Here is a 25869-nt window from a genome sequence, read left to right on the forward strand (position 1 = left end):
GGGGCCTGAGTGTGTGGTACCACGTCTCCCATGGATTGCCTACATGCTTGGTACTGAGACTCAGATTTGTCCAACCTCTTATGTAACAAAGCCACACTGCTATTCAACACATTCCACATGTCAACCCAATCAGCAGTCGGCGGTGCCGACAGTCACACCTTCATTCTGCTCAGCTCTCAAACTAACCTCCTCCTGGGAAGAGCATTCAGTTTCTGCCATGTCGACACACACGTACCGACACCGCCAAACACACTGGGCTAAAGGGGACAGACCCACAGCAAGGCCTTTCAGAGAGACAGAGAAGGAGTTTGCCAGCTCACACCCAGCGCCACACCTGTCTGAAAAGCACAATGCCCCAGACTTATCAGCGCTTGTAATATAATACAACCAACACCAAAATGAAGTGCCCTCCCCCCTTTGTTTTCAACACCCTGTTACTTGTGACAGCAGTGTAAGGGCCAGGAGCAGCGTCTCTGCAGCAAGCTGTGGAGAGAAAATGGCGCTGGTCAGAGCTGAGGAGGAAGCCCCGCCCCCTACAAGGCGCGCTTCGGTCCCGCTGAGATTATACTGGCGGGGGTCACAAATAATGCCTATGCACGTTAAAATAGCCAGATAGTGTTTAAAAGAGTTTTTTATTGCAGCCCAGAGCGCGCGCCGCCCCCCCCCCCCCCCCCTGCACCCATGCTGTGCCTGTGTGAGCGGGAGCAATGGCGCGCAGCGCGACCGCTGCGCGGTACCTCAAGAAGACTGAAGTCTCCTGCCGCCTTCCGATGTCTTTGCTTCGGTTACTCACCTGTCTTCGATCTTCTGGCTCTGTGAGGGGGACGGCGGCGCGGCTCCAGGAGCGAGCAGCTAGGCGACCCAAGTGATCGGACCCTCTGGAGCTAATGGTGTCCAGTAGCCTAAGAAGCAGAGCCTATCAGTCTCACAGAAGTAGGTCTGCTTCTCTCCCCTCAGTCCCACGAATCATGGAGCCTGTTGCCAGCAGTGCTCCCTGAAAATAATAAAGCTAACAAAAGTCTTTTTAGAGAAACTCAGTAGAGCTCCCCTAGAGTGACCAGTCTCATCTGGGCACAGAATCTAACTGACGTCTGGAGGAAGGGCATAGAGGGAGGAGCCAGTTCACACCCATTCAAAGTCTTATAGTGTGCCCATGTCTCCTGCAGATCCCATCTATACCCCATGGTCCTTTTGGAGTCCCCAGCATCCTCTAGGACGAAGGAGAAATAGGATTTAAATTACCTACCGGTAAATCCTTTTCTCGTGTTCCGTAGAGGATGCTGGGGTCCACATTAGTACAATGGGGCATAGACGGGTCCACCAGGAGACATTGGCACTTTAAGAGTTTGAGAGTGTGGGCTGGCTCCTCTATGCCCCTCCTACCAGACCAAGTCTAGAAACTGTGCTCGAGGAGACAGACATCTTCGAGAGAAGAATTACACAGATAGTGTCGAGATTCACACCAGCTCACACACAAGGCAACCCAAGCTAACTAGCTTGAAACATCAGCCACGGCTGACAAGGATTACTTACCAAGTAATTAGGATTTTAATTACCTATATAATAAGAATTTACTTACCGATAATTCTATTTCTCATAGTCCGTAGTGGATGCTGGGGACTCCGAAAGGACCATGGGGAATAGCGGCTCCGCAGGAGACTGGGCACAAAGTAAAAGCTTTAGGACTAGCTGGTGTGCACTGGCTCCTCCCCCTATGACCCTCCTCCAAGCCTCAGTTAGGATACTGTGCCCGGACGAGCGTACACAATAAGGAAGGATTTTGAATCCCGGGTAAGACTCATACCAGCCACACCAATCACACCGTACAACTTGTGATCTGAACCCAGTTAACAGCATGATAACAGAAGGAGCCTCTGAAAAGATGGCTCACAACAACAATAACCCGATTTTTGTAACAATAACTATGTACAAGTAATGCAGACAATCCGCACTTGGGATGAGCGCCCAGCATCCACTACGGACTATGAGAAATAGAATTATCGGTAAGTAAATTCTTATTTTCTCTAACGTCCTAGTGGATGCTGGGGACTCCGAAAGGACCATGGGGATTATACCAAAGCTCCCAAACGGGCGGGAGAGTGCGGATGACTCTGCAGCACCGAATGAGAGAACTCCAGGTCCTCCTCAGCCAGGGTATCAAATTTGTAGAATTTAGCAAACGTGTTTGCCCCTGACCAAGTAGCTGCTCGGCAAAGTTGTAAAGCCGAGACCCCTCGGGCAGCCGCCCAAGATGAGCCCACTTTCCGTGTGGAATGGGCTTTTACAGATTTTGGCTGTGGCAGGCCTGCCACAGAATGTGCAAGCTGAATTGTACTACAAATCCAACGAGCAATCGTCTGCTTAGAAGCAGGAGCACCCAGCTTGTTGGGTGCATACAGGATAAACAGCGAGTCAGATTTTCTGACTCCAGCCGTCCTGGAAACATATTTTCAGGGCCCTGACTACGTCCAGCAACTTGGAATCCTCCAAGTCCCTAGTAGCCGCAGGCACCACAATAGGTTGGTTTAAGTGAAATGCTGAAACCACCTTAGGGAGAAATTGAGGACGAGTCCTCAATTCTGCCCTGTCCGTATGAAAAATTAGGTAAGGGCTTTTATAGGATAAAGCCGCCAATTCTGATACACGCCTGGCTGAAGCCAGGGCTAACAGCATTACCACTTTCCATGTGAGATATTTCAAGTCCACAGTGGTGAGTGGTTCAAACCAATGTGATTTTAGGAATCCCAACACTACATTGAGATCCCAAGGTGCCACTGGAGGCACAAAAGGAGGCTGTATATGCAGTACTCCCTTGACAAACGTCTGAACTTCAGGAACAGAAGCTAGTTCTTTTTGGAAGAATATCGACAGGGCCGAAATTTGAACCTTAATGGACCCTAATTTGAGGCCCATAGACAGTCCTGTTTGCAGGACATGCAGGAATCGACCCAGTTGAAATTCCTCCGTAGGGGCCTTCCTGGCCTCGCACCACGCAACATATTTACGCCAAATACGGTGATAATGTTGTACGGTTACATCCTTCCTGGCTTTGATCAGGGTAGGGATGACTTCATCCGGAATGCCTTTTTCCTTCAGGATCCGGCGTTCAACCGCCATGCCGTCAAACGCAGCCGCGGTAAGTCTTGGAACAGACATGGTCCGTGCTGGAGCAGGTCCTGTCTTAGAGGTAGAGGCCACGGGTCTTCCGTGAGCATCTCTTGAATTTCCGGGTACCAAGTCCTTCTTGGCCAATCCGGAGCCACGAGTATAGTCTTTACTCCTCTCCTTCTTATGATTCTCAGTACTTTTGGTATGAGAGGAAGAGGAGGGAACACATACACTGACCGGTACACCCACGGTGTTACCAGAGCGTCCACAGCTATTGCCTGAGGGTCCCTTGACCTGGAGCAATATCTGTCCAGTTTTTTGTTGAGGCGAGACGCCATCATGTCCACCTTTGGTTTTTCCCAACGGTTCACAATCATGTGGAAGACTTCTGGGTGAAGTCCCCACTCCCCCGGGTGAAGATCGTGTCTGCTGAGGAAGTCTGCTTCCCAGTTGTCCACTCCCGGAATGAACACTGCTGACAGTGCTATCACATGATTTTCCGCCCAGCGAAGAATCCTTGCCACTTCCGTCATTGCCCTCCTGCTTCTTGTGCCGCCCTGTCTGTTTACGTGGGCGACTGCCGTGATGTTGTCCGACTGGATCAATACTGGCTGACCCTGAAGCAGAGGCCTTGCCTGACTTAGGGCATTGTAAATGGCCCTTAGTTCCAGGATATTTATGTGAAGTGACGTTTCCATGCTTGACCACAAGCCCTGGAAATTTTTTCCCTGTGTGACTGCTCCCCAGCCTCTCAGGCTGGCATCCGTGGTCACCAGGACCCAATCCTGAATGCCGAATCTGCGGCCCTCTAGGAGATGAGCACTCTGTGACCACCACAGGAGAGACACCCTTGTCCTTGGAGACAGGGTTATCCGCTGATGCATTTGAAGATGCGATCCGGACCATTTGTCTAGCAGATCCAACTGAAAAGTTCTTGCGTGGAATCTGCCGAATGGAATCGCTTCGTAAGAAGCCACCATCTTTCCCAGGACCCTTGTGCACTGATGCACTGACACCTGGCCTGGTCTTAGGAGTTTCCTGACTAGGTCGGATAACTCCCTGGCTCTCTCTTCCGGGAGAAACACCTTTTTCTGTACTGTGTCCAGAATCATCCCCAGGAACAGCAGACGTGTCGTCGGAATCAGCTGCGATTTTGGAATATTTAGAATCCATCCGTGCTGTCGTAGTACTATTTGAGATAGTGCTACTCCGACCTCTAACTGTTCTCTGGACCGTGCCCTTATCAGGAGATCGTCCAAGTAAGGGATAATTAAGACGCCTTTTCTTCGAAGAATCATCATTTCGGCCATTACCTTGGTAAAGACCCGGGGTGCCGTGGACAATCCAAACAGCAGCGTCTGAAACTGATAGTGACAGTTCTGTACCACAAACCTGAGGTACCCTTGGTGAGAAGGGCAAATTGGGACATGGAGGTAAGCATCCTTGATGTCCAGAGACACCATGTAGTCCCCTTCTTCCAGGTTCGCTATCACTGCTCTGAGTGACTCCATCTTGAACTTGAACCTTTTTATGTAAGTGTTCAAGGCTTTCAGATTTAAAATGGGTCTCACCGAGCCGTCCGGCTTCGGTACCACAAACAGCGTGGAGTAATACCCCTTTCCCTGTTGTAGGAGGGATACCTTGATTATCACTTGCTGGGAATACAGCTTGTGAATGGCTTCCAATACCGCCTCCCTGTCGGGGGTAGACGTTGGTAAAGCAGACTTCAGGAACCGGCGAGGGGGGAGACGTCTCGAATTCCAATTTGTACCCCTGAGATACTACCTGCAGGATCCAGGGGTCCACTTGCGAGTGAGCCCACTGCGCGCTGAAATTCTTGAGACGGGCCCCCACCGTGCCTGAGTCCGCTTGTAAGGCCCCAGCGTCATGCTGAGGACTTGGCAGAAGCGGGGGAGGGCTTCTGTTCGTGGGAAGAAGCTGTCTGTTGCAGTCTTTTTCCCCTTCCTCTGCCCCGGGGCAGATATGAGTGGCCTTTTGCCCGCTTGCCCTTATGGGGACGAAAGGACTGAGCCTGAAAAGACGGTATCTTTTTCTGCTGCGAGGTGACTTGGGGTAAAAAGGTGGATTTCCCAGCCGTTGCCGTGGCCACCAGGTCCGATAGACCGCCCCCAAATAACTCCTCCCCTTTATACGGCAATACTTCCATATGCCGTTTGGAATCCGCATCCCCTGACCACTGTCGCGTCCATAATCCTCTTCTGGCAGAAATGGACATCGCACTTACTCTTGATGCCAGAGTGCAAATGTCTCTCTGTGCATCTCGCATATATAGGAATGCATCCTTTAAATGCTCTATAGTCAATAATATATTGTCCCTGTCCAGGGTATCAATATTTTCAGTCAGGGAATCCGACCAAGCCACCCCAGCACTGCACATCCAGGCTGAGGCGATTGCTGGTCGCAGTATAACACCAGTATGAGTGTATATACTTTTAAGGATATTTTCCAGCCTCCTATCTGCTGGCTCCTTAAGGGCGGCCGTTTCTGGAGACGGTAACGCCACTTGTTTTGATAAGCGTGTGAGCGCCTTATCCACCCTAGGGGGTGTTTCCCAACGAGCCCTAACCTCTGGTGGGAAGGGATATAGGCCCTCATTCCGAGTCGTTCGCTCGGTATTTTTCATCGCATCGCAGTGAAATTCCGCTTAGTGCGCATGCGCAATATTCGCACTGCGACTGCGCCAAGTATCTTTGCTATGAAGATAGTATTTTTACTCACGGCTTTTTCATCGCTCCGGCGATCGTAATGTGATTGACAGGAAATGGGTGTTACTGGGCGGAAACACGGCGTTTTATGGGCGTGTGGCTAAAAACGCTACCGTTTCCGGAAAAAACGCAGGAGTGGCCGGAGAAACGGGGGAGTGGTTGGGCGAACGCTGGGTGTGTTTGTGACGTCAAACCAGGAACGACAAGCACTGAACTGATCGCACAGGCAGAGTAAGTCTGGAGCTACTCTAAAACTGCTAAGTAGTTTGTGATCGCAATATTGCGAATACATCGGTCGCAATTTTAAGATGCTAAGATACACTCCCAGTAGGCGGCGGCTTAGCGTGTGTAACTCTGCTAAATTCGCCTTGCGACCGATCAACTCGGAATGAGGGCCATAGTGCCAATAATTTTTTAGAAATTAGCAGTTTTTTGTCGGGGGTAACCCACGCTTCATTCAATTCATCTGATTCAGGAAAAACTACGGGTAGTTTTTTCACACCCCACATAATACCCCTTTTTGTGGTACTTGCAGTATCAGAGATGTGCAAAACCTCCTTCATTGCCGTGATCATGTAACGTGTGGCCCTACTGGAAAATACGTTTGTTTCTTCACCGTCGACACTGGAGTCAGTGTCTGTGTCTGGGCCCGTGTCGACCCACTGAGGTAACGGGCGTTTAATAGCCCCTGACGGTGTTTGAGACGCCTGGACAGGCACTAACTGAGCTGCCGGCTGTCTCATGTCGTCAACAGTTTTCTGTAACGTGCCAACACTGTCACGTAATTCCTTAATTACGGCCATCCATTCAGGTGTCGACTCCCTAGGGGGTGACATCACCATTATAGGCAATTGCTCCGCTTCCACATCATTTTCCTCCTCATACATGTCGACACACACGTACCGACACCCAGCACACACACAGGGAATGCTCTGATAGAGGACAGGACCCACTTAGCCCCTTGGGGAGACAGAGGGAGAGTTTGCCAGCACACACCAGAGCGCTATATATGTATAGGGACAACCTTACAATAAGTGTCTATCCCTTATAGCTGCTTATATCTGTTATTTTGCCAAATAAGTGCCCCCCTCTCTTTTTTACCCTGTTTCTGTAGTTGCAGGATGCAGGGGAGATTCTGGGAGCCTTCCTACCAGCAGAGCTGTGTGGGAAAAATGGCGCTGTGTGCTGAGGAGATAGGCCCCGCCCCCTTCACGGCGGGCTCTTCTCCCGCTTTTTTCTGGAAAACTGGCAGGGGTTAAATACATCCATATAGCCCAGGAGCTATATGTGATGTATTTTTTGACAAATAAGGTAAATTCATTGCTTCCCAGGGCGCCCCCCCCCCCCCCCCAAGCGCCCTGCACCCTCAGTGACCGAAGTGTGAAGTGTGCTGAGAGCAATGGCGCACAGCTGCAGTGCTGTGCGCTACCTTATGAAGACAGGAAAGTCTTCTGCCGCCGATTTATGGACCTCTTCTTGCTTCAGCATCTGTAAGTGGGCCGGCGGCGCGGCTCCGGGACCCATCCATGGCTGGGCCTGTGATCGTCCCTCTGGAGCTAATGTCCAGTAGCCTAAGAAGCCCAATCCACTCTGCACGCAGGTGAGTTCGCTTCTTCTCCCCTTAGTCCCTCGATGCAGTGAGCCTGTTGCCAGCAGGTCTCACTGAAAATAAAAAACCTATTTAAACTTTTACTCTAAGCAGCTCAGGAGAGCCACCTAGATTGCACCCTTCTCGTTCGGGCACAAAATCTTAACAGAGGCTTGGAGGAGGGTCATAGGGGGAGGAGCCAGTGCACACCAGCTAGTCCTAAAGCTTTTACTTTGTGCCCAGTCTCCTGCGGAGCCGCTATTCCCCATGGTCCTTTCGGAGTCCCCAGCATCCACTAGGACGTTAGAGAAATTTAATTATCGGTAAATCCTTTTCTCGTAATCCGTAGAGGATGCTGGGCGCACGCCCAGCGCTTCGTCATCCTGCAGTAGTTATGTGGTTCAGTACTGCTTAGTTCTGGGTAAGTACTGTTTTTTTCTCTTACGTCCTACAGGATGCTGGGGTCCACATTAGTACTATGGGGATGTACCAAAGCTCCCAGAACGGGAAGGAAAGCGCGGAGGCTCCTGCAGAACCAATTGACCAAACTTATGGTCCTCAGAGGCCAAAGTATCGAACTTGTAGAACTTTGCGAACGTGTTCGACCCCGACCAAGTAGCTGCTCGGCAGAGTTGCAAAGCAGAGATATCCCGGGCAGCCGCCCAGGAAGAATCCACCTTACAAGTAGAAAGGGCCTTAACAGATGTAGGACACGGCAAGCCTGCCGTATAATACGCATGCTGAATAGTGAACCTGATCCAGCGAGAGATTGTCTGCTTAGAAGCAGGACACCAAATTTTCTTGGGCTCATACAGGACAGAGTCCGATTTTCTGTGACGAGCAGTCCTCCTCACATAGATTTTGATGAAATTGAGGAGTCAGTCGCAACTGGCACCACAATAGGTTGGTTGATATGAAATGCCGACACAACATTTGGAAGAAACTGCTGACGCGTCCGAAGCTCAGCTTTGTCTTCATGGAAGATAAAGTATGGGCTTTTACATGATAAAGCCGCCAGTTCCGACACACGTCTTGCAGAAGCTAAGGCCAACAAAGTGACAGCCTTCCACGTGAGAAACTTGACCTCAACCTCCTGTAGAGGCTCAAACCAGTCCGACTGGAGGAACGGCAACACCACGTTAAGATCCCAGGGCACCGTAGGCGGAACAAAGGGAAGCTGAATGTGCAGAACTCCCTTCAAAAAAAAGTCTGAACCTCAGGGAGGGCAGCCAATTGTTTCTGGAAGAAAATGGATAGGGCCGAAATCTGGACCTTCACAGATCCCAACCTCAGACCCATAACCACACCTGCTTGCAGGAAGAGGAGAAAACATCCCTGTTGAAACTCCACCGTAGGAATCTTCTAGGACTCACACCAAGAGACATATTTCTTCCAAAATGTGATGGTAATGTTTAGACATTACCCCTTTCCTAGCCTTTATCAGGGTAGGAATGAACTTCTTCGGAATGCCCATCCAAGCAAGTATCAGGCGCTCAACTTCCATGCCGTCAAACGTAGACGTGGTAAGTCTTGATAGGCGAATAGCCCTTGCTGCAGCAGGTCCTCCCGAAGAGGAAGAGGCCTCGGCTCTTCCTGCAAGAGATTCAGAAGGTCCACGTACCAAGCCCGCCTTGGCCAGTCTGGAGCAATTAGGATCGCTTGAACTTTTGTTCTACTTACGAGCTTTAAGACTCTTGGAATGAATGGAAGTGGTGGAAACACGTACACCGACTGGAACACCCACGGAGAAACCAGGGCGTCCACTGCCACTGCTTGTGGGTGCCTCGACCTGGAACAATAGCGTCAAAGCTTCTTGTTGAGAAGAGAGGCCATCATGTCTATTTGGGGTAACCCCCAAAGTCTGTTATTTCCTTGAACACCTCCGGATGTAGACCCCACTCCCCTGGATGGAGATCGTGTCTGCGGAGGAAGTCTGCTTCCCAGTTGTCCACTCCCGGAATGAAGATTGCGGAGAGTGCCAACGCTCGTCTTTCTGCCCAGAGGATGATTCATGTCACCTCTGACATTACAGCTCTGCTCTTCGTTCCGCCCTGTCGGTTTATGTAAGTCACCGTCGTTACATTGTCCGACTGTACTTAAATGGCCCGACTTCTTAGAAGATGGGCCACCTGAAGAAGACCGTTGTAGACTGCTCTTAGTTCCAGAAGGTTGATGGGAAGGCCGGCTTCCACACTTGACCACTGTCCTTGGAAGGTTTCCTCTTGAGTGACTGCGCCCCAGCCCCGGAGGCTCGCATCCGTGGTTAGAATGACCCAGTCCTGAATCCTGAACCTGTGGCCCCCCAGACGGTGAGGCACTTGCAGCCACCAGAGGAGTGAAATGCTGGCCTTTGGCGACAGATGAATTTTCTGGTGCATGTGGAGATGAGATCCTGACCACTTGTCCAGGAGATCCAGTTGGAAGGCCCGAGCATGGAACCTCCCGTACTGGAGAGCCTCGTAAGAGGCCACCATCTTTCCCAAAAGGCGAATGCATTGATGAACAGACACCCAGGCTGACTTCAGGACATCCCGGACCATTGTTTGCATCACCACCGCCTTTTCCAGCAGAAGAAACACCCTCTGCACTTCTGTGTCGAGGATCATCCCCAGAAAAGACCACCTCTGGGTTGGTTCCAAATGTGATTTTGGAAGGTTCAGAATCCAACCATGACTCTCGAGGAGGCGTGTTGTGAGAACAATGGAATGCAGCAGCTTCTCCTTGGACGATGCCTTCATCAGCAAATTGTCCAGATATGGAATGATGCTTACCCCTTGTTTGCGGAGGAGAACCATCATCTCTGCCATCGCTTGGTGAACACCCTCAGTGCTGTTGAGAGGCCGAATGGCAGAGCCTGGAACTGGAAATGACAGTCCAATAATGCGAAACGGAGATAAGCCTGATGCGGCAGCCAAATCGGAATGTGGAGGTACGCATCTTTGATATCCAGGGATATCAGGAATTCCCCCTCTTCCAAACCTAATATCACCGCCCGGAGAGACTCCATTTTGAACTTGAACTCCCTTAGAAAGGGGTTCAGTGATTTTAGGTTCAGAATGGGCCTGACCAAACCATCCGGTTTCGGTAACACGAAAAGGTTCGATTAGTAACCTGTGGTTTGCAAATGATGAACTGGCACAATGACCTGTGCCTCCACCAACTTCTGGACAGCCTCTTGTAGGACAGATTTGAAAAATCGGTGAGGAGGGAGATTTTGAAATTCCAGCCTGTATACCTGGGACACAATATCTATCACTCAGGGATCCAGGCCAGATGACACCCAGACGTGACTGAACTGTCTGTCTCGCTCCCACTGGCCCCACCTCCAGGCCGCGCGGTCCACCGTCATTCGGAAGACTTTGGCGTACCTGAAACAGGCTTTTGTTCCTGGGAACCTGTAACAGCAGGTCTCTTGGATTTAACTCGACCTCCCCTGAAGAAGGTATTGGACTGTTTGGCCTTCCTAGGCTTGTTAGGCCGAAAGGACTGTGATGCTGATGAAGAGAAGGATTTCTTCGGAGCAGGTGCAGCTGAGGGAAGAAACGGAGACTTACCCGCTGTAGCCGTGGATATCCACGCATCCAAAGCTTCCCCAAAGAAAGCCAGACCTGTGTAGGGTAGGGCCTCCACACTCTTCCTGGATTCCGCGTCAGCCGACCACTGGCGCAGCACAGTCCCCGACGAGCTGAAACAGACATGGAAGAGATTCCCGCAGCCATGGAACCCAGGTCTTTCATGGTTTCTACCATAAAACCTGCTGAAACGTGAATGTTACGCAAAAACAATTCAACATCACCCTTATCCATCGAATCCAAATCCTCAAGTAAGGTGCCTGACCACTTTACTGTAGCTTTTGCAATCCATGCACTAGCAATAGTGGGACGTAATATGGCCCCCGAAGCGGTGTACAGTGATTTAAGTGTATTATCAATTTTACGATCAGCCGGCTCCTTTAAAGCGGTAGATCCCGGAACAGGCAAAACCACCTTTTTTGAGAGTCTGGACACAGATGCGTCAACAATTGGCGGGTTTTCCCATTTATTTCTATCCTCAGGGAAAGGGAACGCCACATGGACCCTTTTAGGGATCTGGAATTTTTTTCTCAGGGTTTTACCATGCTTTCTCAAATAAAGCATTTAATTCCTTTGACGCAGGGAAGGTTAGCGAGGCTTCCTTATTTTCAGTGAAAAAAGCCTCCTCAACCTGCTCAGGTGTGGCATCCTTAATATTAACACATCCCTGTTAGCCTCTATCATCAATTGCACCCGCAAGAGAGACAGACCCCCGCAACACATCCCCATCAACGTCTGTGGTGTCCGTATCGGTATCCGTGTCATCTTGCATGACATGAACAAGCGCACATTTGTGGGGGTATATAGCGGAGCGTCCTGAGGTACCAGAATCGGGCCATACTGCCATAGAGGTCTGTAATACCTGTGTTGCAGATTCATTACTTGCAACCCTGTCTGAAATCTGAGCAATCCAAGATATGATAAAGGAAAACCACTCAGGTTCCCTTGCTGTGTGCTATCCTGATTACATGGAATGGGATCATCCTGGGAGGACATATCCTCCGCAGCATAGGACACCGTGTCCCTGGACATAGCTAAAGGAGACCACCAAAGACTCCACACACACACACACAGGGGAAGGCAGACAGAGGTTTCCCCCCAAGAATGGCAAGAGAGACACAGAGATTGGAGCCAACCCACACACTGCGCTTCTAACCAAATAGAGACCCCTTGTCAGCGCTGACTGTGCACCTTAATAGGATACACAGTCGTATTGCAGCCCCCCCATCCCCATTCTACAACCCCCTGGTAACGTTTACAGATAGCTGGAGTTGCTGTGGAGGGACCCGTTTCTCCTGATCAGCGCTGTGCAGGCAGGAAAATGGCGCTGAACGCTGCTGGGTCCGCTCTGAGGAGAAGCTCCGCCCCCAAAATGGCACTGTCTTCCCGCTCTTCCACTGATTATACTGGCCTGAGGATTGAGGGCAGGCTGAGATCCGAGGACCCCGACAGGCTTTGGGACCAGTGTAGGGTGTAGCGCTGGATCAGGGCGCCCCTCTCAGTGCCGCACCATGTACTGCTGAGCCTCCTGGAGCACAGTTAATACTGTGCTCCTACCCTGCTGCCGCCATCTTCACACCAACCCCCCGCTTGCTAGGGGGGTCGGTGTCTTACTCGCCACCGATTCTTTCGCTCTGTAAGGGGGCGGCGGCATGCTGCTAGGGTGAGCGATCCCCTGCGGCGGGAAGCGATCTGACCCCTCAGGAGCTCAGTGTCCTGTCAGCGGAGTAAGTGGCTCAGACCCCGCAGGGCAGATACTCCCAGTCCCCCGCCCCCCCCAGCCCCCCTTTAAGTCCCAAGAAGCAGGGAGGCTGTTGCCAGCAACCTCCCTGTAAAATAATATACTCTAACTAATACTTTTCTAGGGAAACTCTGGAGAGCTCCCCTAGCTGTGACCGGCTCCTCCGGGCACATGTTCTTAACTGGGTATGGTAGTAGGGGCATAGAGGGAGGAGCCAGCCCACACTCTCAAACTCTTAAAGTGCCAAGGCTCCTGGTGGACCAGTCTATACCCCATGGTACTAATGTGGACCCCAGCATCCTCAAGGACGTAAGAAAAAATAAGATTTTACTTACCGGTAAATCTATTTCTCGTAGTCCGTAGTGGATGCTGGGGACTCCGTAAGGACCATGGGGAATAGACGGGCTCCGCAGGAGACAGGGCACTTTAAGAAAGAATTAGGACTACTGGTGTGCACTGGCTCCTCCCTCTATGCCCCTCCTCCAGACCTCCGTTAAGGAAACTGTGCCCGGAAGAGCTGCAGTACAAGGAAAGGATTTTGGAATCCAGGGTAAGACTCATACCAGCCACACCAATCACACCGTATAACTCGTGATAAACTTACCCAGTTAACAGTATGAACAACAACAGAGCATCAGACAAACCTGATGCAACCATAACATAACCCTTATTTAAGCAATAACTATATACAAGTATTGCAGAAGAAGTCCGCACTTGGGACGGGCGCCCAGCATCCACTACGGACTACGAGAAATAGATTTACCGGTAAGTAAAATCTTATTTTCTCTAACGTCCTAGTGGATGCTGGGGACTCCGTAAGGACAATGGGGATTATACCAAAGCACCCAAACGGGCGGTAGAGTGCGGATGACTCTGCAGCACCGAATGAGCAAACTCAAGGTCCTCCTCAGCCAGGGTATCAAACTTGTAGAACTTTGCAAAGGTGTTTGAACCCAACCAAGTAGCTGCTCGGCAAAGCTGTAATGCCGAGATCCCTCGGGCAGCCGCCCAAGAAGAGCCCACCTTCCTTGTGGAATGGGCTTTTACTGATTTTGGATGCGGCAATCCAGCCGCAGAATGAGCCTGCTGAATCGTGTTACATATCCAGCGAGCAAAAGTTTGCTTTGAAGCAGGAGCACCCAGCTTGTTGGATGCATACAGGGAAACAGCGAGTCAGTTTTCCTGACTCCAGCCGTTTCGGCTACATAAATCTTCAAAGCCCTGACTACATCTAGTAACTTGGAATCCTCCAAGTCACGAGTAGCCGCAGGCACCACAACAGGTTGGTTCAAATGAAAGGATGACACCACCTTCGGCAGAAATTGCGGACGAGACCGTAACTCTGCCCTGTCCATATGGAAAACCAGATAGGGGCTTTTACATGACAAAGCCGCCAATTCAGACACACGCCTAGCCGAAGCTAAGGCCAATAGCATGACCACTTTCCACGTGAGATATTTTAACTCCACGGTCTTAAGTGGCTCAAACCAGTGAGATTTCAGGAAACTCAACACCACGTTAAGATCCCAAGGTGCCACTGGTGGCACAAAAGGGGGCTGAACATGCAGCACTCCCTTTACAAACGTCTGAACTTCAGGTAGAGAAGCCAGTTCCTTTTGAAAGAAAATGGATAGGGCCAAAATCTGGACCTTAATGGACCCTAATTTTAAGCCCATAGTCACTCCCGCCTGTAGGAAGTGAAGGAAACGGCCCAGTTGGAATTCCTCTGTAGGGGCCTTCCTGGCCTCACACCAAGCAACATATTTTCGCCATATACGGTGATAATGTTTTGCTGTCACGTCCTTCCTAGCCTTTATCAGCGTAGGAATAACCTCATCCGGAATGCCATTTTCCGCTAGGATCCGGCGTTCAACCGCCATGCCGTCAAACGCAGCAGCGGTAAGTCTTGGAACAGACAGGGCCCTTGTTGCAACAGATCCTGTCTGAGAGGCAGAGGCCATGGGTCCTCTGTGAGCATTTCTAGCAGTTCCGGATACCAAGCCCTTCTTGGCCAATCCGGAACAATGAGTATTGTTCTCACTCCTCTTTTTCTTATGATTCTCAGCACCTTTGGTATGAGAGGTAGAGGAGGAAACACATAAACCGACTGGAACACACACGGTGTCACTAGTGCGTTCACAGCTATCGCCTGAGGGTCTCTTGACCTGGCGCAATACCTTTGTAGCTTTTTGTTTTTTGTTGAGGCGGGATGCCATCATGTCCACCTGTGGCAGTTCCCATCGATTTGTAATCTGTGTGAAGACTTCTTGATGAAGTCCCCACTCTCCCGGGTGGAGGTCGTGCCTGCTGAGGAAGTCTGCTTCCCAGTTGTCAACTCCCGGAATGAACACTGCTGACAGTGCTTGCACGTGATTCTCCGCCCAGCGAAGAATTCTGGTGGCTTCTGCCATTGCCACCCTGCTTCTTGTGCCGCCCTGGCGGTTTACATGAGCCACTGCGGTGATGTTGTCTGACTGAATCAGCACCGGTTGGTTGCGAAGCAGAGGCTCCGATTGACTCAGGGCGTTGTATATGGCCCTTAGGTCCAGGATATTGATGTGCAGACAAGTCTCTTGACTTGACCACAGCCCCTGGAAGTTTCTTCCCTGAGTGACTGCCCCCCACCCTTGGAGGCTTGCATCCGTGGTCACCAGGACCCAGTCCTGTATGCCGAACCTGCGGCCCTCGAGAAGGTGAGCACTCTGCAGCCACCACAGAAGAGACACCCTGGCCCTGGGGGATAGGGTAATCAGCCGATGCATCTGAAGATGCGATCCGGACCACTTGTCCAACAGATCCCACTGAAAGGTCCTCACATGGAAACTGCCAAAGGGAATGGCTTCGTATGATGCCACCATCTTTCCCAGTACTCGCGTGCATAGATGCACCGACACCTGTTTTGGTTTTAAGAGGTCTCTGACCAGAGTCACGAGCTCCTGGGACTTCTCCTCCGGGAGAAACACCTTCTTCTGGTCTGTGTCCAGAATCATGCCCAGGAAGGGCAGACTCGTCGTAGGAATCAGCTGCGACTTTGGAATATTCAGAATCCAGCCGTGCTGTTGTAACACCTCCCGAGAATGTGCTACGCTGATCAGCAACTGCTCTCTGGACCTCGCCTTTATGAGGAGATCATCCAAGTATGAGATAATTGTAACTCCTTGCTTTCGCAGAAGCACCATCATTTCTGCCATTACCTTGGTAAATATTCTCGGTGCCGTGGACAGACCAAACGGCAACGTCTGGAATTGGTAATGACAGTCCTGTACCACAAATCTGAGGTACTCCTGATGAGGTGGATAAATGGGGACATGCAGGTAAGCATCCTTTATGTCCAGAGACACCATAAAATCCCCCTCTTCCAGGCTTGCAATGACCGCCCTGAGAGATTCCATCTTGAACTTGAACCTTTTCAGGTAAATGTTCAGGGATTTTAAATTCAATATGGGTCTGACCGAACCGTCCGGTTTCGGAACCACAAACATTGTGGAATAGTAACCCCTTCCCTGTTGAGGGAAGGGAACCTTTACCACCACCTGCTGGAGATATAATTTGTGAATTGCCGCTAACACTACTTCCCTTTCTATGGGGGAAGCTGGCAGGGCCGATTTGAGGTAACGGTGAGGGGGCATCACTTCGAATTCCAGCTTGTATCCCTGAGACACAATCTGTATAGCCCAGGGATCCACCCGTGAGCGAACCCACTGGTGGCTGAAAATTCGGAGACGCGCCCCCACCGCTCCTGGCTCCACCTGTGGAGCCCCAGCGTCATGCGGTGGATTTAGTGGAAGCTAGGGAGGACTTCTGTTCCTAAGAACTAGCTGTATTGTGCAGCTTCTTTCCTCTACCCCTGCCTCTGGCAAGAAAGGACGCACCTCTGACTTTCTTGCCTCTTTGTGATCGAAAGGACTGCATTTGGTAATACGGTGCTTTCTTAGGCTGTGAGGGAATATATGGCAAAAAATTTGACTTCACAGCCGTAGCTGTGGAAACTAGGTCCGAGAGACCGTCCCCAAACAATTCCTTACCCTTATAAGGTAAAACCTCCATGTGCTTTTTTGAGTCGGCATCACCTGTCCATTGCCGAGTCCACAGGACCCTTCTGGCAGAAATTGACATTGCTTTTATTCTAGAGCCCAGTAGGCAAATGTCTCTCTGGGCATCCCTCATATATAGGACAGCGTCTTTTATATGCCCCAGGGTCAGCAATATAGTATCCTTGTCCAAGGTATCAAGCTCCTCAGACAGAGTATCTGTCCATGCTGCTACAGCACTACACATTCAGGCCGACGCAATTGCCGGCCTTAGTAGGGTACCTGAATGTGTATAAACGGACTTCAGGATACCTTCCTGCTTTCTATCCGCAGGATCTTTTAGGGCGGCCGTATCCTGTGACGGCAGGGCTACCTTCTTAGATAAGCGTGTCAAAGCTTTGTCTACCCTAGGGGAGGATTCCCAGCGTAACCTGTCCGTTGGCTGGAAAGTATACGCCATAAGTAACCGTTTGGAAATCTGCATTTTCCTATCAGGAGAATCCCAAGCTTTTTCACATAACTCATTTAACTCATGTGAAGGGGGAAAAGTTACTTCTTGCCTTTTCTCCCCAAACATATAAACCCTCTTGGCAGGGACAGGGTTTTCCTCTGAGATGTGCAATACATCCTTCATTGCTATAATCATGTAACGGATGGCTTTAGCCATTTTAGGCCGCAACTTTGCATCATCGCCATCGACACTGGAGTCAGAATCCGTGCCGATATCCGAGTCAACAATTTGGGATAGTGGGCGCTTCTGAGACCCTGACGGCCTCTGCGCTGTAGGATCAGGCATGGGTTGGGACCCTGACTGTCCCAAGGCATCAGCTTTATCCAACCTTTTATGCAAGGAGTTTACATTATCATTTAACACCTTCCACATATCCATCCAATCAGGTGTCGGCACCGTCGGCGGAGACACCACATTCATCTGCACCTGCTCTGCTTCCACATAGCCTTCCTCGTCAAACATGTCGACACAAGCGTACCGACACACCACACACACAGGGGATGCTCTATTTGAGGACAGAACCCCCACAAGGCCTTTTGGAGAGACAGAGAGAGAGTATGCCAGCACACACCCCAGCGCTATATGACCCAGGAATTACACAGTAACTTAGTGTTTACCCAGTAGCTGCTGTATATACTGATATTGCTCTAAATTTATGTGCCCCCCCTCTCTTTTCACCCTCTTTCTACCGTGAATCTGCAGGGGAGAGCCTGGGGAGCTTCCTCTCAGCGGAGCTGTGGAGAGAAAATGGCGCTGGTGAGTGCTGAGGAAGAAACCCCGCCCCCTCAGCGGCGGGCTTCTGTCCCGCGATTTTGTGTAAAATAATGGCGGGGGCTCATGCATATATACAGTGCCCAACTGTATATATGCCCTTTTATGCCAAGAGGTACTTAATTGCTGCCCAGGGCGCCCCCTCCTGCGCCCTGCACCCTACAGTGACCGGAGTGTGTGGGTTTGATGTGGGAGCAATGGCGCACAGCTGCAGTGCTGTGCGCTACCTCATATGAAGACTGGAGTCTTCTGCCGCCGCTTTTGACGTCTTCTTGCTTCACACGCCGGCTTCTGGCTCTGCGAGGGGGACGGCGGCGCGGCTCCGGGATCGGACGACCAAGGGTGCGTTCCTGTGTTCGATCCCTCTGGAGCTAATGGTGTCCAGTAGCCTAAGAAGCATGACCCATCCGCAGTTAGTAGGTCTGCTTCTCTCCCCTCAGTCCCACGTAGCAGAGAGTCTGTTGCCAGCAGATCTCTCTGAAAATAAAAAAAATCCTAATAAAATACTTTCTTATTAGCAAGCTCAGGAGAGCTCACTAAAGTGCACCCAGCTCTGACCGGGCACAGATTCTAACTGAGGTCTGGAGGAGGGACACAGAGGGAGGAGCCAGTGCACACCAGTAGTCCTACTTCTTTCTTAAAGTGCCCTGTCTCCTGCGGAGCCCGTCTATTCCCCATGGTCCTTACGGAGTCCCCAGCATCCACTAGGACGTTAGAGAAAAAGGTAAAATGCTTTAACAAAACACAGCACAGTGCAGTGGCAACATTTTAGAATGTGAAAAACCTCCTCCATATACAGTTCCCAGGAATCCGTAAGAGGGCAAGAGCTAAAAATTAATACTTTAAACTATGTATAACTGCTATTTATAATCATAGATTTAGGGGCAGATTCAATTAGCAGTGGGACTTATTGCGTGGCTGATGCTGCAGGTATTAACACCCAGAGGTATTCAATTATTTATCAATTTCCATGCGCAGAAAGCCCACAGCCAAAGCGCTTTAACTCACATCTCCCGGGTTAAGTACCCGGAGCTATGGAACTAGCCAGCACAGTATACCCCAGAGCGTGCACGTAACGTAGATTGTCCTTACAGCTCTAGGCGCTGCCAGGAAATATCAGCATTAAGTGCACCCTCGGGGTAAAAGCAGGCAGGGCTGTGGCTGCACAGTAAATCCAGTGGCTAACTGAAGCTGCCCCTCGGCGTGTTATTTTGCATCTCACACACAACACTTACCTCCGCTGATTTTTTGCATGGTCCACTAGAGAGAAAACGAGCCATTAAGAAATAAAGCTCTAAAAAGATAAAGAAAAAGATGGTTAGAAACAGAAAATGGCATGATTTCAAATATAAATCGTACACTGTACTTTTTCACAATTTTCAAGAATAGCACAGAATTCTGATTCAGCGATTTCTCGGAGAACCACATTGCTACATGTCAGATGGTTTCCGTGGCCAGCCTCCATGATGACCATCTAGCTAGCTTGCAGTACTAAATGCAAATCCAAATAAAGATGTCACTCAAAAGACTAATACCCCTTTCAGACATCATACCGGGGAAATACACAGGTACAACCCAGGTCTACTAACACAGGAATTTCCCAGGTCTCAGTTTGAGACCCCCATTAACATCAAATATCCGGGAAACCTCCTGATTGGATACGCTCACGCTGAGCCCCGGTCTGCTCTGGAATTTGAAGTGTATTTAAAGGTGATACTTTCACATATTATTCAGACTTTGCTATTTGTTAATGGCAAATTTGTGTTTTATTCCTATTTAAATACATTTTCCTTTAAAGTTTTGCAATATATTAGGCAATTATTTTTTCTTACTAAAGGAGCTCCCACTCACATTCCCCCTCCCACAACTCGCTATCAGCCAGTATTTCTTAAGCCCAGTACCCACGGGCCGATGCTGGAGAGATGTGTGCTGAGCGAACCGCTCAGCACACATCTCTCCTGCCGCTAAGCACAGCACGATCTGTGCTGAGCGTGCGGGGGGGAGACGGGGGGGGCCGCTCATTTCACCCAGCGGGTGAAGTGAGCGACCCGCTAGATTGGCCTGCATGCAGGCCAACCTAGCAGCAGCGATAGCGATGTGCGGGGACGCGCATCGCTATCGCCGAGGGGGCTACACACGGAGCGATCATGCCGATATTCTAAGCAATCTAGTCAGATTGCTTAGAATATCGCTCCGTGAGTACCCCCCTTTAGGCTCAGATCTGCCAAGAACAGGTCATGGAACCGGGACTTCAACACACAGCAAAATCCCGGGTTGATGCACGTTCACTGGCTAAAAATAGGATTTTAATTACCTACTGGTAAATCCTTTTCTCGTAGTCCGTAGAGGATTCTGGGGTTCCATTTATTACCATGGGGTATAGACGGGTCCACTAGGAGCCATGGGCACTAAGAACTTGATAGTGTGGGATAGCTCCTCCCTGTGTGCACCTCCAACCAGACTCAGTCTAGAAACGGTGTCCGAGGAGACGGACATACTTTGAGAGAAGGATAGACAAAGATAGTGGCAAGATTCCGAACCAGCACACACAAAACAGAGGAAAGCTATGCTAACCCAACTTGAAACAGGAACAGCAACAGCTGAACCAAAAATAATTAACCAAGTAACAGTGCAGGAAGAACGAAGCACCGGGCGAGCGCCCAGTATCCTCTACGAACTACGAGAAAAGGATTTACCGGTAGGTAATTCAAATCCTATTTTCTCTTACGTCCTAGAGGATACTGGAGTTCCATTTAGTACCAAAGCTCTCAAACCGGGTGGGAGAGTGCGGAGGTTCCTGCAGAACTGATTGACCAAACTGAAGGTCCTCAGAGGCCAAGGTATCGAACTTGCAGAACTTAGCAAACGTGTTCGACCCAGACCAAGTAGCTGCTTGGCAGAGCTGTAAGGCCGAGACACCCCGGGCAGCCACCCAGGAAAAACCCACCGACCTAGTAGAGTGGGCCTGTACAGATTTTGGAACCGGCAAACCTGCCGTGGAATAAGCATGCTGAACCAGTGTGCAATTGTCTGCTTTGAAGCAGGGGACACAGTTTTATTGGGATCATACAGAACGAACAGAGAGTCGGATTTCCTGTGACGAGCTGTCCTTTTTATATATATATATATCTATCTATCTATCTTCAAAGCCCTCACAACATCCAAAGACTTTGAAGTAGCGGAAGTGTCGGTGATAACCGTAACCACAATAGGTTGATGTTAAACGCAGACACCACTTTCGGAAGAAATTGCTGACGAGTTCCGAGTTCAGCTCTGTCTTCATGGAAAATTAAATACAGGCTCTTGATAGACAAAGCCCCACGCTCTAACACACGTTTTGCTGAAGCCAAGGCCAACAGTGTGACGGTCTTCCATGTAAGATATTTTACGTCCACCTCCTACAATGGTTCAAACCAGTCCGATTGGAGGAACTCAGCACCAAATTGAGATCCCAAGGTGCAGTGGGAGGCACAAAGGGAGGTTGGATGCGCAGAACACCTTTCAAAAACGTCTGGACTTCAGGGATAGAAGCCAATTGTTTCTGAAAGAAAATGGACGAGGACGAAATCTGGACCTTTACGGATCCCAGACGTAGGCACACATCCACACTTGCCTGCAGAAAAAGCAGGAAACGTCCCAGGTGAAATTCCACCGCAGAATATTGTCTGCTGTCACACTAAGAGGCGTATTTCTCCCAAATACGGTGGTAATGCTTAGACATTACCCCCTTCCTGGCATTGATCATAGTCGGGATAACTTTTTTAGGGATCGCTCTTCTGGCTAGAATCAGCCATTCAACTTCCATTCCGTCAAACGTAGCCGCGGTAAGTCCTGATAGACGAACGGGCCCTGTTGCAGAAGATCCTCGCTTAGAGGTAGAGGCCACGGATCTTCGAGGAGCATCTCCAGAAGGTCCGCGTACCAGGCCCTTCTTGGCCAGTCCGGAGCAATGAGTATTGCTTGAACCTTTTTCCTTTTTATTCTTTTCAGAATTCTTGGGATCAGAGGAAGTGGAGGAAACACGTAAACCATCTGATAGACCCATGGAGTCGTCAGAGCGTCTGCCGCCACTGCCTGTGGGTCTCTCGACCTGGAACAATACCACTTGAGCTTCTTGTTGAGATGAGAGGCCATCATGTCGGTTTGTGGATATCCACATCGACGTGTCAAGCACCTGAACCCTTCCGGGTGAAGGTCGTGTCTTCTGAGGAAGTTTTCTTCCCAGTTGTCTACTCCCGGAATGAAGACCACTGACAACGCCACAGCGTTTATTCTGCCCAGAAGAGAATACCGGACACCTCTGAAATCGCTGCTCTGCTTTTTGTTCTGCCCTGTCGGTTTATGTACATCACTGCCGTCACATTGTCCGACTGGACCAGAATGGCCCGATCCTGAAGATAAGAGGCCTGCAGAATGGCATTGTATATAGCCCCGAGTTCCAGAATGTTGATTGGAAGGGTGACTTCCTGACTTGACCATCTTCCTTGAAACTGCACCCCCCTGGGTGACCGCTCCCCAACCTCTGAGACTTGTGTCCGTGGTTAACAGGATCCAGTCCTGAATTCCGAACCTCTGATCCTCGATGAGGTGAGAAATCTGTAGCCACCACAGAACGGAGATCCTGGCTTTGGTGACAGACGGATCCTCTGGTGCACGTGAAGATGCGATCCGGACCATTTGTCCAACAAATCGAGCTGGAAGCGTCTTGCGTGAAACCTTCCGTATTGAAGCGCCTCGTAAGAGGCCACCATTTTCCCAGAAGTTGAATGCATAGATGCACCGATATCCGGGTTGGCTTCAGGATATCCCAAACCATCGACTGGATTACAAATGCCTTTTCCAACGGAAGAAACACTTTATGCGACTCCGTGTCCATTATCATTCCCAGGAATGGGAGCCTCCGTGTTGGCTGTAGGTGATATTTCGGAAGGTTCAGAATCCACCCGTGATCCCGGAGAAGTTTGGTTGAGAGGCCAATGCTGTCCAGCGACCTCTCCCTGGACGGCGCCTTTATCAGAAGATCATCCAGGTACGGAATTATGTTCACTCCCTGCTTGCGAAGGAGAAACATCATCTCTGCCATCACCTTGTTGAATACCCTCGGTGCCGTGGAGACCAAATGGCAGGGCCTGGAACTGGTAGCGACAGTCCTGTAGTGCAAACCGTAGATAAGCCTGATGAGGCGGCCAGATTGGAATATGAAGGTAAGCATCCTTGATATCCAGAGACACAAGGAATTCCCCTTCCTCCAGACCTGAGATCACCGCTCTCAGAGACTCCATCTTGAACTTGAATACTTTTAAAAACGGATTCAAAGACTTGAGGTTCAGAATTGGTCGTACCGAACCGTCCGGTTAAGGTACTACAAACAAGTTGTAATAGTATCCCTTGTGCAGATGAGGTGGAACTGGACCAATGACTTGAGTCTGTACCAGTTTTTGGATGGCCTGCTGTAAAGTTATACTTGCCTCTTGTGAAGCTGGTAAGCCTGATTTGAAGAATCTGTGAGGTGGGAGGTCTTGGAACTCCAGTCTGTATCCCTGGGAAATAAGATATATGACCCAGGGATCCCGGCATGAACTTGACTAGATGTGACTGAAGAATTTTAGTCGGCTCCCACCTGACAGCACTCCAGGCTCCCCAGTCCACCGTCATGCTGAAGGCTTTGAGGAAGAAGAGCCTGAGCTCTGTTTCTGAGCACCTGCAGTTGCTGGTTTGCGTGGTTTACCTCTTGCACCTCTGGAAGACGTAGAAGCAACTCTGGATTTTCCCTTTAATTTGGCTGTCCGAAAGGACTGTACATTTGAAGAATAAGCTTTCCTGGCAGGGGAAGCTGCGGAAGGAAGATACATAGACTTATCCGCAGTAGCTTTGGAAATGCATTTGTCTAATTCGTCTCCAAACAAGGCCTCTCCTATGAATGGTAGGACTTCCACATCATCAGTCCACTGGCGTAGCCACAAGCCCCTGTGTGCCGACACTGCCATAGCGGTATTGCGTGCATTAAGCAAACCAATCTCTTTTATGGCCTCCACCACAAAGTTCGCAGAGTCCTGTATATGCTGCAGGAGTAAAACAACATCCCCCCTAGACAAGGAATCTAACCCCTCAATTAGGTTACCTGACCATTTAGCAATGGCTTTTGTGAGCCACGCACAGGCTACAGTGGGTCTTTGGGCCACCCCAGCAGCTGTGTACAATGATTTGAGTGTAGTCTCAATTTTACAATCAGTTGTCTCTTTTAGGGATGCTGCACCAGGGACAGGCAATACAATTTTACGTGACAGCCTAGAGACTGATGCGTCCACTATCAGTGGATTTTCCCATTTTTTCCTATCCTCTAGGGCAGGGGTTCTCAAACTCGGTCCTCAGGACCCCAACACAGTGCATGTTTTGCAGGTAACCCAGCAGGTGCACAGGTGTATTAATTACTCACCGACACATTTTAAAAGGTCTACAGGTGGAGCTAATTATTTCACTTGTGATTCTGTGAGGAGACCTGGAAAACATGCACTGTGCGGGGTCCTGAGGACCAAGTTTGAGAACCTGTGCTCTAGGGGAAAAGGAAAAGATGACAGCAACCTTTTAGAGATTTGAAATTTCTTATCAGGATTATCCCACGGTTCATCAAACAGGGTATCCAATTCCTTTGACGCAGGAAGTGACTGTGGACTTCTTATTTTAATGTAAAAAAAAAAGATTCCTCACACTTCTGTCACCTTATCAGGAATTTGCAGAACATCTCTGATAGCCTCTATAAGAGCCTCTATTCCTTGTGACAGAGTAGCATCCCCCTTCCCCTCCAAACCCACCTCCCCCTCCTCCATGCCTGACCCAGAGTCAGACTGCAGGATATGTGCCAGAGATTATTTTTGCGGACAAATGGGAGGGGATTGAGACGCTGGTTTGGAGACTGAGTCTCTGTTCATAACTCATCCACAGTATTTCTTAAGTATTGCGTCTCTTTCTCATTGCGGGATAGCTTTGTAGAAATCTTTGAGATCATTCCCTAAATGGAATTAACCCAATCCAGTTCAGTCCCGCTATTCTGGGAAGGTGCACTGCCCCGAGTACCCAGTAGTAAGCCCCCTGGTGAAGAAGAACACTCCGCTGTACATGAAACATACTCTTTGCCGGACATAATGTAAATGTGACAGCACACACACACACACACACACACACACAGGAAAAGGTTAAGCACAAAGAGCCCTTCAGGGAGACAGTTATTTGGAGCCAGACCCCACCGCGCCCTTATCGCTAATGCCAAGCTTAGCCGGGTTGCAGACTAAGTACCCTGATAGGGGAATGATTACACGAAGAATCGCTCCCCCCCTGCTATGACCCCCTGGTACCGCTGAGGCAATCTGGAGTCTCTCCGGAGGAGCTGCGCATCCCTGTCAGTCAGAGTCTGTGGAAAATGGCGCTGGTGAGCTGCTGGATCCTCTCATAGTGAAGGCCCCCGCACCTTCAATGGCGCGCGGTCTTCCCGCTTTTTATATACTGGCTGAGGTAATCTGGTGCTCAAAATTGAGCGAAAACAGTTTTAAGGGTATTTTTGCCAGTGTGGGTACTGTGTACTGTGTCTGGAGACGCATTCCGCCCTGGTTAGAAGCCGTGCGTCTCTGTACTCTCATGCCGCCATAATGACCGGCGACCCGCTAGTCGGGACGCCGGCTTAGTACTTACCGCTTCTTTCTTCTGGCTCTGTTAGGGGTGGCAGCGTGCTGTGGGAATATACGCTCGCCGTGAAGGGGGTTGCGAATAGTTCCCTCAGGAGCTCAGTTTCCTGTCAGCGGGGAACGGGACCATTAACCCTTCAAG

At 50.1% G+C, this 25869-nt stretch overlaps 1 protein-coding gene across 2 annotated transcripts in view; it reads right to left on the reverse strand.

The window, feature by feature from the left end:
- Nucleotides 1–25869, reverse strand: part of BRWD1 (bromodomain and WD repeat domain containing 1) — a 403503-nt gene that overhangs the window by 312566 nt on the left and 65068 nt on the right. For both annotated transcript variants that reach the window (XM_063956583.1, XM_063956584.1), the window contains exon 2: nt 19284–19342. In XM_063956583.1, coding sequence (XP_063812653.1) covers nt 19284–19342 — 59 coding nt within the window. The remainder of the gene's footprint in view (nt 1–19283; nt 19343–25869) is intronic.

This window comes from Pseudophryne corroboree, chromosome 2, assembly GCF_028390025.1.
Source record: "Pseudophryne corroboree isolate aPseCor3 chromosome 2, aPseCor3.hap2, whole genome shotgun sequence".
Taxonomy (NCBI): domain Eukaryota; kingdom Metazoa; phylum Chordata; class Amphibia; order Anura; family Myobatrachidae; genus Pseudophryne; species Pseudophryne corroboree.